Here is an 18,630-nt window from a genome sequence, read left to right as displayed (position 1 = left end):
AGACCTCATCCACATATCACTATTGTAACCGAACATGCTCTATAGTGCGTTGACATGTTGCCTTGGCCTGCTAGATCATTAAATCTGTCTCCAATCAAGAACATAAGGGACATCATCAGAAAATAACTCCTGTGTCATCCACAAATAGCATTAATTGTCCCTGTATTGATCAACCAAGTCAAATAGGCATGGAACTCCATCACACAAACTGACATCTGGCAACTGTGCAACAAAATGCATGCAAGTATTCAACATTCTGGCAATTACACCAGTTATTAATGCATCAGCATTTTACATTTGCAATGGCTTATGTCACACTTACATTAACGTGTGATTTTGCAATGTTAATCACTTACATAAATTATCTAGACAAATGTATTCTTGAAATTTAATGACTTTACATTAATTGTTTTTTGGTGTTACAATCTTTTTTTCCTTCACTGTATAATAATAGAAGCAGATAAACTTACTCTCTCCATCAATCAGTCTTAGTGTGGTACAGGAAGGAGTGAGGTATTCAACAATAAAAAACTTTGAGCACTTACCAAATTACGTCAAAACTCTCACAGAGCAAATGCTGCGAATATCACAAATTGACTTCTGCCTTCACAGAATGTTTGCGTGCTCATATCTCAAAGCTGTTGACATCATGTATCGCCCGGGATATATACAAGATAAGTAACTGTTAATTTTTTAAAAATCAAGTATTTCTTCAGTGGGAACATACATGCTACAATAGCTACTGTTGAGGTAAAAGTGAATCCTGTGGCTAGTGGTGAACTGGGAGAGTGCGTTATATGTTTGGGTGACACAGCACTCCTCTTCATGCATAACCAACAAAACTTTCTGATGTTTTACATCATATTATGTCCATCCTTGGTCAATTAAAGATAGATAATGGAGGTTTGTCAAATACTTAAAGTGGGACAAACAGTTCCATAATCAAGAAAATTACTGCAGATGAAGATGAAACTGTTTCTTTGAACATATCTTTTAGGGTAGATTTCTGTGAGTAAGTTGATACTCCAGCAACCAAAAAGCGGAAAAGCTAGAGAACAGGATAACTGAGGTGAAAACAGATTTACAATTTGATATGGATGCTGTAAGAAAGTAATGATTTTCTGTACAATATGATAATGAATATATATTTAAAGAGCTTTGTGATCTCACAGAGTTAAAAAAACTACAAACTACAATCAGATCTCCCAACATCAGAGTCCAATTGAGAGAGTCAGAGCTTGAGTCTGGCAATACATAGGCCCAATTGGATGATGTAGTTGACAGAATTGATGCCATGAATGAATCTGTGAAACAAAACATAAATAAGTTACACAGAATAGGCTCTCAAACAAATCGACAGCTGGCAAGTGTTGATGTTGAATTAAAGACTCTGTAGGAAGTCGGTTTATTGAGATTTTTTCACAGTATTACTACGTGGGCTATGCACCAGAGCGATTTTTTTTAATGGGGAAAGAAAATAACATCTTGTCGATAACATACAAGAAACAAGCTGTTATCTGCAGCATTGTACAGAAACTGGATTTCAGGTATAAATGTAGGACATGAAAGGAAAGCAGTAGCTGGGAAGGGAGGGACACAGGGTTCTTGTCTAACACCGATGTTATTAAATCTGTACAATGTGCATACTGTGAAGGTAACCAGGGGGAAATTTGGAAAGGGAATAAAAGTTCATGGAGAAGACATTTACACTTTGAGGTTTTCTGATGATTTTATAATTCTTTTAGAAATAGCGAAGGACTTGGGAGAACAGATGAATGGAATGGACAGTGTCTTGAAAACATAAGATAAAGAGCAACAAAAGTAAAACAAGGACTGTGGAACTTAGTCAAATTAAATCAGTTGTTGCTGAGAAAATTAGATTACCAGATGAGACACTAAAAGCAGCAGATGAGTTTTGCTATTTAGGCAGAAAAATAACCAATAATGGCTGAATTAGAGTGTGTGTAAAATATAGACTGGCAATAGCAAGAAAAAACAATTCTGAAAACACAAACAATTCTGAAAACAAATTTTTTAGCATCAAATATAAATTTAAGTGGTCTTTTCTGAAGGTAATTACATGGAGTGTGGCCTTGTATGTAAGTGAAATGAGGTCAACAAGCAATTCAGATAAGAAGAGAATAGAAGGTTTTGAAATGTGGGGCTACAGGAGGAAGCTTAAGATTAAATAGGTATATATAGTGTATGAATGAAGACAGATCAAGGCTTGAATACAGTAAGCAGGTTCAAATAGATGAAGGTTGCAATGTTTACTCAGAATAGAGAGGCTTGCCCAAGATAGATTAGCATATAGCTGCATTAACCCAGTCCTCACGCTAAAGACCACAACAGGATTTTCTTAATACTGTAGAAATAATTTTGTACTTGACATGTCAAATACCTAGAAAATCAAATTTCTTAAAAGAGTTAGGAACTGTGTTGCTTATAACTGCAGGCTAGAATAACCAACAAAATTTAAGTTACAAAAAGTTAAAAAAAAGTTTTCTTGATTTTTTTGGTCTGAAGCCAAATTGCTAAGAATCCATGATGATTTTGAAATTGTGGTTCAGAGAAGCTCGCAGTGGGACTTAGTAAACACACCCAGTCTTTCATGGTTGCATTTTTCCTATTACCTTGTGCTGTCAATAAAACTAACACAGTAGCAGGCTTTGACACAATTGTTCCAATTACTGCCCTTACTTAATGTCAGAGTGATCTATTTTATTACACCTATATCTTATCAGTTACACAACATACTAATTTCATGCACCAATTAAAAGAGCAAAAACATGCAGTATTACTGCCTCAAACAGATGCTGTGTACTGGTATGTGTGTGTGTGTTTTCCATTATTTTGGCTACAATATTTGTGTAGGCAAGATGACAAAGTTGATGGGAAGAACGAATGAACCCAGAGGGTCTTTTCACTCTGACCTCACAATGCTTGCTGCGAGGACAAGAAAAATGACTTAACTACGCAGATGACTTGGATTCCTTCTCAAAGATTTAGTGTTTAAATATCTGCCAGCACCAGCTTTGTGTGCATCACACACTACGTTCCTGACTTACACACAACCTCTGTTTCTGTTCATGTCACCAACAAAAAACTGGCTCTGAGCACTACGGGACTTAACATCTGAGGTTATCAGTCCCCTAGAACTTGGAACTACTTAAACCTAACTAACCTAAGGATGACACACACATCCATGCCCGAGGAAGGATTCGAACCTGCGACCGTAGCTGCCATGCGGTTCCAGACTGAAGCGTCTAGAACCGCTCGGCCACTCCAGCCAGCTGTCACCACTGACAACTGGTTAGGTTTTGTCTTTTTCTCTCAACCATCCATTCTCCCTTCTAATATCTCCATAAGACCTTTCCTCTACTTTTCACCATCCCACCTTAAGCTTACCCCCTCCCTATTTCTCCTCTCTGACATTTTTTTGTATTTTTTCTTTAATTTCTGTACCTTTCCCTTCATGCATTTTTCAATCATTTCCATGTTATCATGTTTCCATATTGCATTTGTTGCAATTCTACTACTCATGTACATTTCACCCTGTTCTGCACACCTCTTGTAGCCTGTAATATTTGGAGAATTTCCTGAATAATATTTCCTTTTACAAGTCATCTTTTCTCAATACATCTCTCTCTTTCTTCCACTAGAAGTGGTTGACAAAATTTGAACTACTCCAACTATTTTGTGGTTTGTGGTGTTACTCTGGTGCTGCTTCGCTTCAAGCTCTTCCTTGACAAAATATTATTAGTTCTCTTTCTACTTCTAATTTCCACTTTTACACCACACAGTATTACAAGAATAGCACCTACAGATTTAGCTTCAGATACGGATGATCCTCACCTTTTTGCCTCCTGGTCTGTGAGGGTTACGACAGCCACGGCACCGACATTCGACGCATGCCTTACTCTCGACATAACATGGGCATCGCTGCCCACAGCAAGTCAGCTTGCCTGGAGTCGCCGTTGCATTTCCACATCGACAACCTCGTCTCTTCGCCCCACCGGGCCCACGTACAGTTGTCACTCTTGGTGCAGGTTTCTTGAACACATCCCAGTTGTTTGTAGCACCATTTGCCTGTATATTCAGATATTGTATGTAAATCTAATCTTGAATAAGAAAGATGTGAAACATTCAAATTTGTGGCAGCATGCAACTACAGCAACAAAGCACAAGAGCTTTGTGTTGTTACACAATAGTACAATTATTATCTTGGAGAGAAAAACAGTAAGCAGTAACAAACCCACACAAACTATTTAAACAATGACATACACTAAACCTCACGAATGATCAAAGCTACCAGCAGAGAGCACTTCTTGCCGAGGACAAATATTAACCAATTTATACTGAAAAAACAAAATTATCCTGCTTTGTTGCCAATTTAAACTGCCAGGAGCACCACCACACAAACAATGAACAAAGTTCAATTTTAGAAATGTGGTGGTGATCTAGTCAAAATATTGTCAATTATATTTTTAGTTCATAAAGATGACAGCACACACACTGAATCGATACTAAATTACTCTCTCCAGCATGTTGTTCATGATTAGAATATATGGAAAAATATATAAAATCGCTACTGGCATATAGTTCTACACATCAAAATAAAAACTGCATGCTTAAAATATCTGGAGAGTTTTCCAATACTTTTCTTGTAAACAACAGCACTTTGAGAAGGGATTTTTCTTTCACCAGGGTTACGTAGTACATGTAGAACAAAAACACGCTTTGAATTTTTGCTCAGTAGGGCAATAGGATGACTCACAAATAGAAGTTTCATCACCATTCAAAGTGAACAACATATATGCACGCTCTGCAAGATCAAATAAAGGAGGAAGAGAATGTCACAATTCATTTGAGACTGAGCAGAACTTAGTTTTTTTCACATCAGCAACTCATTGCAAGAGATGAAGGTAAAATTACTGAACATAGCAATATTTCATAACGAAAACACACAGCATCAAAATTAAAAGCTGTACCAAATGCCACAGCCTTCTGGAGTTTTTGGCATGGGATTTTTATTTTGCTTTGATGGACTGTATTTGTAGTACCGAGTGTTGTGTTCTAGTTTGGTTTTTCCTCTATGAATAATATGCTGCTATGTATAAATTAAAAATCTAAGGAAAAGGCATCACAATTGCCATCCAGCAATCTCAGGTCTTCAACTATGATGTGTTGCTTTAAAAGGAAAAGTAGCAAACTCCGTAATAGTTCCCCTCACATAAAAAATATACTTTTTCCATAAAGAACTATGTTTGTTGTGCAACCTACTTCTGTTCATATTTGTGACAAAATTAAGATAAATACAGTCTAATTTTAAGTAAGAGCAACACCAGTTTATCAATCAGGAATAATAAATCCCCCTTGATTCTGAAGAGAATCAAACTACATCCTGCTCTGCAGAGTTGTTTTTTTTTTTTTTTTTTTAATGGTGTCAAGTGTAAGGCTCTTCTGTGGCTGTCAATGGGCACACAGCATCACGCGTAAGGCTCTACTGTCGCCAGCAGTGGCATCATGGCAGTCGAACTGTTAAAACAACTCAGTTGCTGCACTTTGAAAGAGGAATTCTAATACGCACAGCAGGCTATGTAGTGATCCAAATATTTGCTCTGCAGGATAGCATTATTCACTTTATGTTGACATATGAGGTGTTTCCATGTTTTAGAAGTCAGCTAATTTATTCTGACAAACCACTATACCAATAAATTTAATCCATTGCTACTTTCCAGTATAAATCCCCTGTACATGAATACCATTTTTACAATATCCACTGTGCCTCCATGGCACCTGTGTTAGTATCCTATTTCATCCAATGGAAAAGAGCTGATGAGATAGATCTCACTGGAAAACCGGCACCCATGGAAAGCACTTTTGATCACTGGAAAAAGCTGAGGATTAACGAAGTCGAGATCAGGTGAATAAGAAGTGTGTGTCATCACTGATGATGCCATGGAGCAAAAGAGATGGGTGGCCCTGGTAGATTCAATATTTCCACCTTTTTATGACTTTAGGATACTAATTAAAATAGTATGTGTAGAATGCTGAAATAGTTACGTCAAAGGGTGATACTGAATACTCTGTCAGGGGAGAAGTTGGGGAGTCTGCTGAGTGATGTGGTGTTGAAGAATGGCTTATGGAAGGGTGAGTTGGGAGTGATTTCACAGGAGGGGGGAGGGCAATGCTGAAGAAGAGGGGTAATGGGTACACAAAGAGTACAAGGGTGGGTGACAGGGCAGTTCCACTGAGGAGGTTACACTGATAATGAATTTTACATAAACTGTGTGTGGTAGGAGTGATATACTGCAGACATTGAATATGTTGGCAGTCCTGTTCATTTACAGTTTATAATAAGAATCTTGGACGTCAAGTAACACTAACTACCAAACTAGCAAGTTGACAACTTGATCATTACAATATTTTACCATACAAAGTTATTTTGTAAGTAATATATTTCTACCTTCTCTGAACCATGTACCAGTGACCTATGGTTCCATGTGGTGTTTGAAGCACATTTTTTCCTCTCTCTCCCATTCTCCCATGTATGAAACAATGCTCAAGGCGAAAGTCATGTTGTGGGTTTCAAATGGGGTAATGATGCATAAAATATGACTTTAAGCAAGTCAAGGTATCTTAGTTTCACCTACACAACTCCATCTCTCACCTCCAAGCTGGTGAACCCTAAGAACCTGAGCAGCCTTGTGGAAGATTGGATCCCAACCCCGGTGGGAAACAGGATCAGGGCAAATGAAAGTGGGAGAAACAGTCCTCTGAAGAATAGGGGTTGGGCTATGGGTTAATAACCCATACCCAGAAAAAAAGTCTTATTACAAAAGTGCAAGGACATATAGCCAGATGGAGCCTAAGGCAAAGTAAGAAGAAATTTGAGAACTGGATTGTGGAATGTACAGACATTATGCACATTGGGTGCCTAACTGGATAGTGAAAGTCTACAAGGTGGATATCATGGACTTGCAAAAGATAAGATGGACTGGACAATGACACCATCAAGAAACAGCAGTGTACTATGTATTACAAGAGCCACAATAGTGAACACATATTTAGTGTGGGATTTATAGCCAATCAAAGCACTGAACAACTAGTGACAGTATTTAAAGCAGTACATCCAAGGACATACTACGTATGAATAAAAGGGAAACTCTTACCTACAACCTCCTACATGCACCTGCCCTTATTGAGAACAGCAGAGGAGGAGGATACTTTCTATGAGGAACTGCAACAAGTTTATCAATAGTGTCCAAAAATTGATATAAAATTGTGATAGGAGATATGAATGCTAAGGTAGGGCAGAACTGACTTGTGAGTCTTCTTCTTCTTCTTCTTCTTCTTCTTCACTACCATTGGTAAATGCAACCTCCATATATAGAATAATAACAATGGACTGCAACTTATAAATTTTGCACCATTTAACAGCTTCTAGCACATTTACAGTACAAGAATATACATAAAATGACTTGGGTGTCACCAGACAACAATACTAAGAACCAAATTATTGATATATTAATAAACATCAGGCAAGGCTCTGGTGTACCGAATGCTGTAGTTTCACAGATGTTAATATGGACTCATCAAAAGCTGAACAATTAGCTATTAATTTGGAAAACAGATTGACAGAAGGCCATTGGCCGAGAACCAGAAGGCCATTGGCCGAAAGCTTTAAGTGTGAAAATCTTTGTTGTGCATATCTGCAACTCAGCATCTCTGCAATATGGTAAGTAGCAACTTTTCTTCTCATAATATTGTTAAATTCCATCCCGGATTTTACAGTGTAATAAAATTAGATATGAAACACAGAATGCTGCAGAGGAAGCGATTGGTATGGGATAATAGACCAAAAGCAATGAAAGGTATGATGAAGAGTGTGAGGAGGCAACAAGAACAATGCAAACAAAAAAATGCAAGCCAGAAGAACAAGACTGCTAGTAGATGACTACAGTGAAAAAAGGCATGCAGAAAAGCAGATTCTAATAACAAAGAAGGTACGCTTTTTCAAAACACAGATGCAGGATATTCAATTACTCAGTAATGCTCATGAAAGCAAGAAGTTCTATAAAGAGGCCAATAACCTAAGAAGAGGCTTTCAACCAAACACAACACTATGTAAAGGGGAAAATGGTGAACTTCTAGCAACATAGGCCGAAGCAATGCATCAATGGGCAGAGCAGATTAAGGACTCACTGTAATCACAGAATGTTGAAGCATGGGAACTAACCAAAAACCAACAGGTAGAGGAAGAGGAAAATGGGGTCATTCAATGCGAGAAATTCGGCAAGCAATAAAGAAGCTAGACAACAATAAGTCACCTGACAACAACAACCTGGAATTCAAGCTTATTAAGTGTGGTGAGATCATCTAGTTAGATGCCTGCACATCCTGATCTCTGATATTGGGTGCAAAAAAGTCATCCCGGATTATTAGAATATGGGAGTAATATGTGCTATGTATAAGAAAGAGGGCGGCCAAGAATGTACAAAGTATAGAAGAATTACATTGTTGAACAACAGAGAGAAAATATTCTTCTCCCCACTTTTAACTATATAAAATACTTTGCAGGAAAAGCAATCAGGAGATATCAATCACTCTTTCGACCTGGCAAATCAATTACTGGCCAAATATCCACCCTGAGGCAAATATTGAAAAAAAAAGGGGGAGGGGGAATACACTATACAGGAACATCATATGTTTATTGCTTTTAAAATAGTATATGGCACCATAAAGAAATAAAGCTGATTGAAGTCATGAATAAACTCTGCATGCCACAGCAGTTAATATGCCCCATGAGTCTGACTATCAAAAATGCAGTATTTAAAGTATGGATACAAGGAAATTTTAACACCAAATTTTGAGACTAACTGTGGACTAAGGCAAGGGGATGCGCTATCATGTATGCTGTTTAATACAGCACTAGAGAAAGATACAAGAGAAGTTATAAGGTCAGTTTAAGAGGCAGAATACACAATAGAATGGTGCAGGTTCTGGCCTATGCAGATGATTTGGATATTATTGTAAGAACAGAACTAGTTGCTAAAGAAACGTACAGGGCATTGGTGGCAGCAACAATAGAAATACGAGTGAAAGTGAACATCCATAAAACCAAATACATGAAAATAATGTGACCAAAACTAAATACAACATTCAAAATTGACTAAGCACAAACAGAACCTGTTAGAAAATTTGGCTGTCTTGGAACATGGATTACATCACAGAACAATATTACTGTGGAAATAAAGTGACACACCCATTTAGCTAGTAAATGCTATTATGGGCTGGCCCCACAAGCTCAGAAATATGTCCATGAGAACAAAGTGCCAACCGTATAAACTTTAATAATCCAGTATTAACATATGGCTCAGAATGCTGGACATTGACACAACAATGTGAAGAGATAGTAGGATCTTTTGAACAGAAGATGTTATGAAAAATATATGGGGCAACTAATGAAGGTGGAGTGTGGTGTAGAAAATATAATTCTGAACTTCACAAAAGACCTCGAAATCACAAAGTTCATTAAAATAAACCACCTGAAATGGGTCGGCCATTTTTTAACATGGTAGATAAGAACCCAACAAAAAGAGCACTGCTACAAAAATCCGTAGGACGAAAAAGCATGGGAAGACAATGACTTTGATACTTGGATGACATACAAGAACTAAAACTTATTGGCATCAGATGATGAGACGCATAATGTTGGACAGGGATGAATGGAATGATGTCCTAAAGCAGGCCAAGGCCTAACAAGAGCCTTAGTCAGAAGGAAGAAGAAATCATTCTCTACCACAAGTTGTATTCTGACACATGAGAGAGTACACCTGTAAACTCCAAACTGGCGGTCCATTAAACTGATCATACCCACAGACAATTTAAATTGCATAACATACTGGGAATAAAAATCATAGCTACAAGCCATTAGTAATCATGTAGTCACAGGTACTACTTTGTGTAGGTGGAACTAACGAGTTGAGCTAGATGTGAGCTTCCCTCCTAATACACAGTCTTCTAGATCACAAAAACTTACTTCCATTCCAATAGCTCTAGTGACAAATGCACAACTACCCTACATACATACTCTGGAAACCACTGTGAAATGCCTGGCAGAAAGTACTTAATACTGTATCACATGTTAGGGTTTTCCCTGTTCCATTCATAATCAGAGAATAAGAAGAATGGCTGCTTTAATGTCTCACTGTGCCCTGTAATTAATCTAATCTTGTCTTCACAGCCCCTCTGGAAGTGATACATAGGAAGGTGAAGAATATTCGTAGATTCTTCACTTAATACTGGTCCTTGAAACTTTGCAAGGAGGCTTTCACAGGTTAATTGCTACCGATTTTAAAGTTTTTCCAATTGAGGTTTTCTGACATTTCTGTGATGCTCCCCCATTAGTCAAGCAAACTTGTGAGTACCCATACTGAAGTTGGTTTATGTTCAAAATTCCGTTATTTCTATTTGGTATGGGCCCCACAGACTTGGACAATATTCTAAGATGAAATGTGCAAGTGTTTCGCAAGCAGACTCCTTCATAGATTGAGTGTATTTTTCAAGTAATCAACCAATGAACCAAAGTCTGGCATTGGCTTTACCTATAACTGGGCCAAGGTGATTATTCCACTTCATATCCCCAAAAATTATTATGCCCAGGTATAATAGAGTTGGCTGATTCCAATTGTGACTCATTCATGTTGCAATCATTGGATACCACTATTCTAAGTTTTATTAAGTGTACATGTTTATATTTTCATAGATTTAAAACAAGTCTCAATCCTTGCACCACTTAGAAATGTTATCAAGATCGACCAGGTTATTTGTGCAGTATTTTTCAAATAATACTTTGTTACAGATGACATGGTTATTACTAATACTGTCTGTCAGGTCATTAATATACAACATTAATAGCTCTCCCCTGGGGCACATCTGAAGCTACTTTTTCTATTGACGACTATCCACCCAAGATAATATGCTCCATTCTTCCTACCGAGAAGTTGTCAACTGAGCAATACATTTTATCTGATAATCCCTATCGTCATGTATTTGTAATAACTGTTGCTGTGGTACTGGGTAATAACTTTATGGAAGTTAAGAAGTACTGCATCCACCTGATTACCTTGACCCAAAGCTTTCAGGATGTCATGTGAGAAAAGCATGAGTTGGGTTTAGCACAACTAATGTGTGTGTGTGTGTGTGTGTGTGTGTGTGTGTGTGTGTGGTGTTTTTTTTTTTTTTTTTTTTTTTTTTTAAATCCAGGCAGGATGACACAGAGATTATTCTGTTTGAAATACCTCATTATGTTCAGCTGAGATTATGCTATAAAACTCTATAACTGATGGATATCATTGGTTATATGGAAGTATTGTGGGTCACTTCTGCTACACTTCATGTAGGTGCTTGTGACCTGTTTTTCCTGCCAAATGTTGGGCACAGTTTTACATAACTAATTATTATTTTTATAACAACAAAAATAATCAATTTTTGACAATATAGTGTAATTGGATTGATACAAAAAAATCTACTCATCAAGTGGCAGCAGGAGCACACACAAACATAAAAGTTTAACTTATGCAAGCTTTCGGAGCCAGTTGCACATTCTTCGGGTAAAAAGAGTTGGACAGGAAGGAAGACAGACTTTCCTTCTCAACCTGTCCAGTAAGTCTCGCCTGACCCGGGGTTCTGGGTGACTTTCTCGAACTGTATCCCTTTTCCTAAACCTTTCCAGTCCTTTTCCTTCACCCTTCTTCCTTCCTCTCCAACTCTTCTGCCAGCAGACAGAGCCATTGGCTCCAAAAGCTTGTATAAGTTAAACCTTTTTGTGTGTGTTCTCCTACCGCTGCTTGGTGAGTATATTAACTTTTTGTTGGTTTGTTTGCAGCTACACGTCTGCAGCCCTGGTACTTATTAAAATTTCACACCCTAAAACAAATGGTGCAGCCCACTGATAATGCAGCTATCTGGATTACACTAGCACAGCTGCAACATTTTCACTGCTTTCACTTCGGCAGACATTTGGAATGGGTATGAGCAGCCATGGAACCCATGTCACGTTCAAAATATGTAAGATGCTGAAGAAAGGCCAACGGCTGATTTTCACTTTTTAGCAATATCACCTTGATAGTGATACAATGGTCTTGAGGGCCACGGCATACGCTACTCTTGGTTCTTCACTTAGAGATGGTCTTCCACTTGATTCTCTGTCATTCAGACTCATCTGATCACACATCAAGCATCAGCATTGTCTAACCACTGTGTCATATTATGGTGCATTGTTGCTATGCAATTCCACCGTGGATTGTTACAGCATTATCTTCTTCCAAATGACAAAAAAATGACTTCTCGTTTTATCAATGGGCAGCATGCTACAGTACTTTGGCGAGCAGATTTCAAAGTACACTAAGACTGTAGACATGTAGCTACAACTGAACAAAAAGAATTGTGTAACTTTACATTTACGCGGCAATGATTGAAATTTTATGACCACCGTCATACATCACTCATCTCTGCAGAAGTGTGCATACAAAACTGAGGTAATACTTCTGTATCTTCCTTTGTGAAAGAACATTTGAAAATGGAGAACATTTCTGCTTTTGTTAATTTCAGTTCCTACATCATCCATGAGTGTTTTAACCCTTGTTTCCTTTACATATGACAAAATTTTCTTTGAGGTTTATGAGAAATCTTACAATATAATTCTTTTACAATAGTCACTGAAGGTTTCATACATTGCCCTTCTGACAGTTACATTGTATTCAACACCTTTTTATCTAAAAGTCTATGCTAATACGTTTCTTTACAGTGATTGTATTCTGTGAAGGGTCTTTCCTATCGTGAACTGTTCTACTAGATGTAACTCAACAACATGAACCGAAGACTTGGCAAGTGTGGCAACACCAAGTGTACATTCAAAAAACAGTGAAGGGAAGTAGTAACATCACAAACTTCAGAATTCTTATTACTGGAGTGCTCCTGTGCTACATGTCTGTAAGCCAATGTTCTGTGTAGCACAATAATTAAACGTTGATTGGCAGTTTTATCTGGCAATACTTCTAGCACAGTATCAACATTAAACAATTTATTTGCAGTGTAATATGTATGACTCCACCTTCAATCTATTTATAATTACCACTCTGATCCTGATACTTAATTTTTTTTTGTAAATCTAATGTAGTATGCCTTTTTTGAAGTATGTTCAATTATCGAACAAATGCAAGGATGGCTGACATAGTGTTTAGTGTATCTGGGATTGTAAAACAGTTAAATTCCTTAGATGCCAGGAAGGCATCTGGCCCAGACGGTATCCCCGTAAGATTATATGTTGAACAAATACTAACAAAGAGATAGAGGGGCTGGCCAGTACTTACCTCAGCTCAGTACAGCCGATAGATTCACAAAACAGAACAGAAAATTTACATTCCTAGCTTTCGGAACTTTGTTCCTTCACCAGGGAGAAGAGAGGGGAAAAAAGGGAAGAAGGGAAAGTGGATTCAATTACTCACAACCCAGGTTATGAAGCCACCCTCCCTGTTTACCTTTCCCTGTTGCTTCATAACCTGGGTTGTGAGTAATTGAATCCACTTTCCCTTCTTCCCTTTTTTCCCCTCTCTTCTCCCTGGTGAAGGAACAAAGTTCCGAAAGCTAGGAATGTAAATTTTCTGTTCTGTTTTGTGAATCTATCGGCTGTACTGAGCTGAGGTAAGTACTGGCTAGCCCCTCTATCTCTTTGTTAGTATTTGTTTCACATCTTAATATGAGATTTTCCATTAATCATTTAGATTATATGTTGAGTATGCTACAAACATAGCACCAATCTTATCCATCATCTATCAGAGATCATTGGAACAGCAGAAAGTTCCATGGGACTGGAAGAAGGCCCAGGTCATAGCAATCTATAAAAAGGGTAGAAAATTGGATGCACATAATTACCAGCCAATTTCACTGACATTGATTTGTTGTAGAATCATGGAACATATTTTGTGTTCAGACATAATGACCTTTCCAGACTCTGAGAAGCTCATTTGCAGAAACTAGCATGGTTTTAGGAAACAGCAGTCATGCAAGACATAGCTGGCCCTCTTTGTACATGATATACAACAGGTTCTAGATACAGGCTCCCAGATTGATGCCATATTTTTCGACTTTCGAAAGGTGTTCGACTCAGTTTCGCACTGTCGCTTGCTCCAAAAAGTGCGTGCTTATGGTCTATCCGATGACATATGCGGTTGGATAGAAAGTTTTCTAACAGACAGGAAGCAGTATGTCATCCTGAACGGGGTGACTTCAACAGAAACAAGTGTAATTTCAGGTGTGCCCCAGGGCAGTGTATTAGGTCCGCAGCTTTTTATGATTTACATAAACGATCTGGTTGATGGTATTGGCAGTGGCATTAGACTGTTTCCTGATGATGCTGTAGTCTACAGGAAAGTCGTATCACATGAAAGTTGTGAACAAATCAATGAGGATTTGCAGAAAATAAATGTGTGGTGTAATGACTGGCAGTTATCTCTCAATATTAGTAAGTGTAACCTACTGTATATAACAAGGTGAAAATCTCCATTAATGTACGAGTACAAAATAAATGCCCTGTCTTTGGAAGCGGTAACATCCATCAAGTACCTGGGTGTGACTATTCGAAATGATCTCAAATGGAATGATCAGATTCACAAGTAACGGGTAAGGCAAACTCTAGATTGCAGTTTATTGGTAGAATCCTGAAGCAATGCAGTCCTTCAACAAAGGAAACAGGTTACAATACGTTAGTTCATCCAGTCTTAGAGTATTGTTGGTCTGTATGGGACCCTTGCCAGTTGGGTCTGATTCAAGAGATTGAGAAGGTCCAAAGAAGAGCGGCAAGATTCGTGACTGGTACATTTAGCCATCGCGAGAGCGTTACAAATCTCATAGAAAGATTGAAGTGGGACACATTTGCAGATAGACGGCATGCTAAACGGAAGGGGTTGCTGCCTAAATTCTTAAATCTGATCTTCACCGAGGATGTATAGCATATATTATTACCACCAAATTTCAAATTGCACAATGATGACCATTCAAAGACAAGGGAAATTAGAGCTCTTACTGAGGCATTCAGACAGTCGTTTTTCCCTTGTGCGATCCACAAGTGGAACAGAGGGGGGAAATATGACTGGCGCGAACTGTGCCCTCCGCCACACACTGCTTGGTGGCTAGCGCAGTATATATGTAGATGTAGGTGGTTTGCAAATGATGACTCAGTTATCATGGCACTTTTTAAAATAAAATCCTATAGACTGAACATTTTCTTTGAGACTGGAGTCCAATTCTGTGAGATAAAATATGAGAAGTTTTCGTAAAGTTGGACATTTCATTGTATTGTTCATAATACAACAAATATTTTTGTCTGGTAACACATTTATCCATACCATTAGGAAGATATTTTTTGTGTACACTTCATTACTTTGGTGCAGATAACTGAATCACAGTTCACTCAGCAGTGTGTTGTGCACCCTACCTTATCATACACCATCAACTTACTCAAAAATAACATTTTGCTTGCACATCTGATCACATTATCTCTTAACACAGTTACTCTTTCGTCCTCCTCAGGGTCCATAAATTTAATTATGTTTACAGCAGACCATCGCAGCCTCCTGTGGGAGTATTTTCGGCGGTCACTTCCTGTAGTTGCACATTGCTTTGAACTGGAATGTGGCTGTACATAGTCTTGTGACGCCTAAATTTATGGTTCCCTTTGGCAAGTAATACACATCTACACAATGCTTGGTCAACTACTCTTTTATATTTGAACCTCAGTTCATCTACATGCTCTTGCACAGAGGTAACTATTCTGAATTTCTCTTTGAGATATGACACTACCGCCTCTATCTTGTTAATATTATTTCAGTTGGACACATTGCTTGTGAAGTTATCAATAACATAAATGATGGAGATGTTGAGTTGCTGACATGCACAACAAAACGCTACTAAACACATAAGGGGAGGGACAAAGGTTAGGGGGTGGGGGACAGTAAAGTGCTGCTTATGGAGCATACAGGGAAGAAGTGGAGAGTGTGTAGGGCAGCTAGGAGCAGTCAGAAGATTAGATGGAGGGCGGGGTGGGGGGAGGACAGAAAAAGGGAGAAGTAAAAAGATTGTGGGTGCATTGGTGGAACAGAGGGCTGTGTAGTGCTGGAGTGGGAACAGTGAAGAGGACAGGTGAGTGTAGGACAATGACTAATCTAATTAAGATTGAGATAAGGAGTGTTATGGGAACATGGCATGTATTGCAAGGAGAGTGCCCGCCTGCACAATTCAGAAAAGCTTATGTTAGTAGGAAGGATCCGGATGCACAGGCTGTGAAGCAACCATTAAAATGAAGAACATTGTGTGGGATAGCACGCTCAGCAACTGTATGGTGCAGCTGTTTCTTGCCCACAGTTTGTTGGTGGCCATGTATGTGAACAGACAGCTTGTTGGTTGTCACACGCACACAGAATGAGGCACACTGGCTGTAGCTTAGCTTGTAGACCACTTGATGATTATTCCATCAATGGCAGGACTACCTGTCAAAGCAGTCATGTGATCTACAATCTAACCTGAACCACTGTGCCTCGTTCTACACAGGCATGACGACCAACAAGTTATCTGTCCGCATGAGTGGCCATCGACAAATGGCGGCGAAGAAACAGCTAGACCCCCAGTTGCTGAGTGTGCTGCTTAACCCTTTTAGTGCCAAATACGATCTGATCGTGATCCAGATTTTCGGCGAAAAATGCCAGTAACGATCTGATCGTGATGCCTTTCTCATTCATTTTTTCCGCGCTTGAAGGCAAAGTTGTTAGTATATCCTAGCGAATGAGAAAGCCATCACGATCAGATCGTATTTGGCACTAAAAGGGTTAACACATTCATAATTTTAATGACTGCTTCACACACTGTGCCATCTGGATTCTTCCTAACACCACCACCTTTTCTGAATTTGCACAGATGGGAACTCTCCCTATGTTCCTGCAACCCTCCTCCCTCCACCTTCATTAGTCATTGTCCTTCACCCAACTATCCCTTTATCTGTTCCCACTCCAGCACTACACTGTGTGTGTGTGTGTGTGTGTGTGTGTGTGTGGGCACGAGTGGGGGGGGGGGGGCGCCATATGCTATTTTTAGAAGAAGGCCTTCTGGCTGAAAGCTAATATGTTTTAGTAGTCTTTTTCTTTTTGTTGTGTGTCTGTGACTCAACATCTCCGCTGTATGTTAACAGTCTATCCTTTCCATAATGTTGTCATTATCCCATCCTGGATTTTCGATTGTTTAATACTGAAAATGAATAAGAGATAAAACAGGAAGGTGGTCCTGTGGACCATACATTGACACAAGTCAGTGACTAAATATATATTGTCTTTGGTACATGGCATAATTCCTATAGAGAGAGGGGAGAGCTGTTTTAGTATTCTGTAACACACATTGTGCCCACATAATAATTATTTTGGCATTTGGAAAAAAAAGTATATACAAATCATTAAGAATTCAGCAAAAAGCAAACAAGGGATGCTCGAACTGCCCAATCTATTTATGAAATCCAGAAAACTGTAGATAATGTGCACTGGCTAATGCAGGGATGGTTACATTATGAACAGTGATTAAAATTCAACAATTTCTGCACACTAGTAATGTCATGGCACATCTATATCATTTGTGCTGTTGTGTTCTCATATCTAGTCTTGCTGTTTGCTATTTACTTTACGTATGACCATTTTATCAGTCTTAGGGACACATGATTTGTTCGTTTAGGAGTGATTTGTCCACTGTGATGTAGAATGTTGATTAGCATATATAACAAAATTGGAGATGTTTTTGTCATTACCATAGCGGGAGAGGATTTTAACTCCAACAGCACACAATGTGAACTACGTGATGTGTAATGAAATGCTGTATTGTAAACTTCTGTTTTGCAGGTTCTTATATTCCACTCAGAAGTTTCTGTACAATACAGGCTTCAAATATTTCATAACGGATTCCAGACCTTTGATCTCTGTAAGGTCAAAAATCCGAAAATGTGTGTTATTACGGATGTTCCTTCTATTTTCAGAGTTTTTTGTTAGTTACACATGTGACATTTTCATTGGCGATTGTTTGTAGGAACTATATACAGCAATATTTCTAAATTTACTCAGCCCTGTGCCTCACCCTCAGGTCTATCATCACAATTAATAAGACTTTAGAACATATGGGATAAGTTTACAATCAAACCTCACATCCATTAATAAAGTATTTGAAATCAGCTAATTTCATCACATCTATGATTTGTTGGCATAATTGATATTAACGATCAACATATTTCTGAGCACATGCGTCTTTAGTTAAAGAACAAAAATCAAAGTATGTTTGGCCTATCAAGATTAAAAAATTCTTAGGTTAAGAAAGTCAGACTGAACTGTATTCACCTTCATTAAAAGTACCTTCATCAACCACCAGGTTCACAATACCACAAGCCTATTTTCTCCGATATACAGTGTCCTCTGTCATAGCCGTGCAGTGACTAGGACTGTTCATGAAGGGAAACGATGGGAACTTAGTCTGTTTTAACACATTAGCATTTTTAAATTATTCAAACTGATAACATACTTTGATTCGTGTACGGTT

At 38.4% G+C, this 18,630-nt stretch overlaps 1 protein-coding gene across 1 annotated transcript in view; it reads right to left on the bottom strand.

Moving 5' to 3' along the window:
* Positions 1-18,630, bottom strand: part of LOC126474197 (E3 ubiquitin-protein ligase MSL2) — a 35,428-nt gene that overhangs the window by 11,571 nt on the left and 5,227 nt on the right. The window contains exon 2 of the mRNA XM_050101660.1: positions 3,856-4,089. Within this exon, the coding sequence (XP_049957617.1) occupies positions 3,856-4,089 (234 nt within the window). The remainder of the gene's footprint in view (positions 1-3,855; positions 4,090-18,630) is intronic.

The sequence above is a fragment of the Schistocerca serialis genome, chromosome 4 (assembly GCF_023864345.2).
Source record: "Schistocerca serialis cubense isolate TAMUIC-IGC-003099 chromosome 4, iqSchSeri2.2, whole genome shotgun sequence".
NCBI lineage: Eukaryota > Metazoa > Arthropoda > Insecta > Orthoptera > Acrididae > Schistocerca > Schistocerca serialis.
This window is presented reverse-complemented; position numbering and strand designations above follow the sequence as displayed.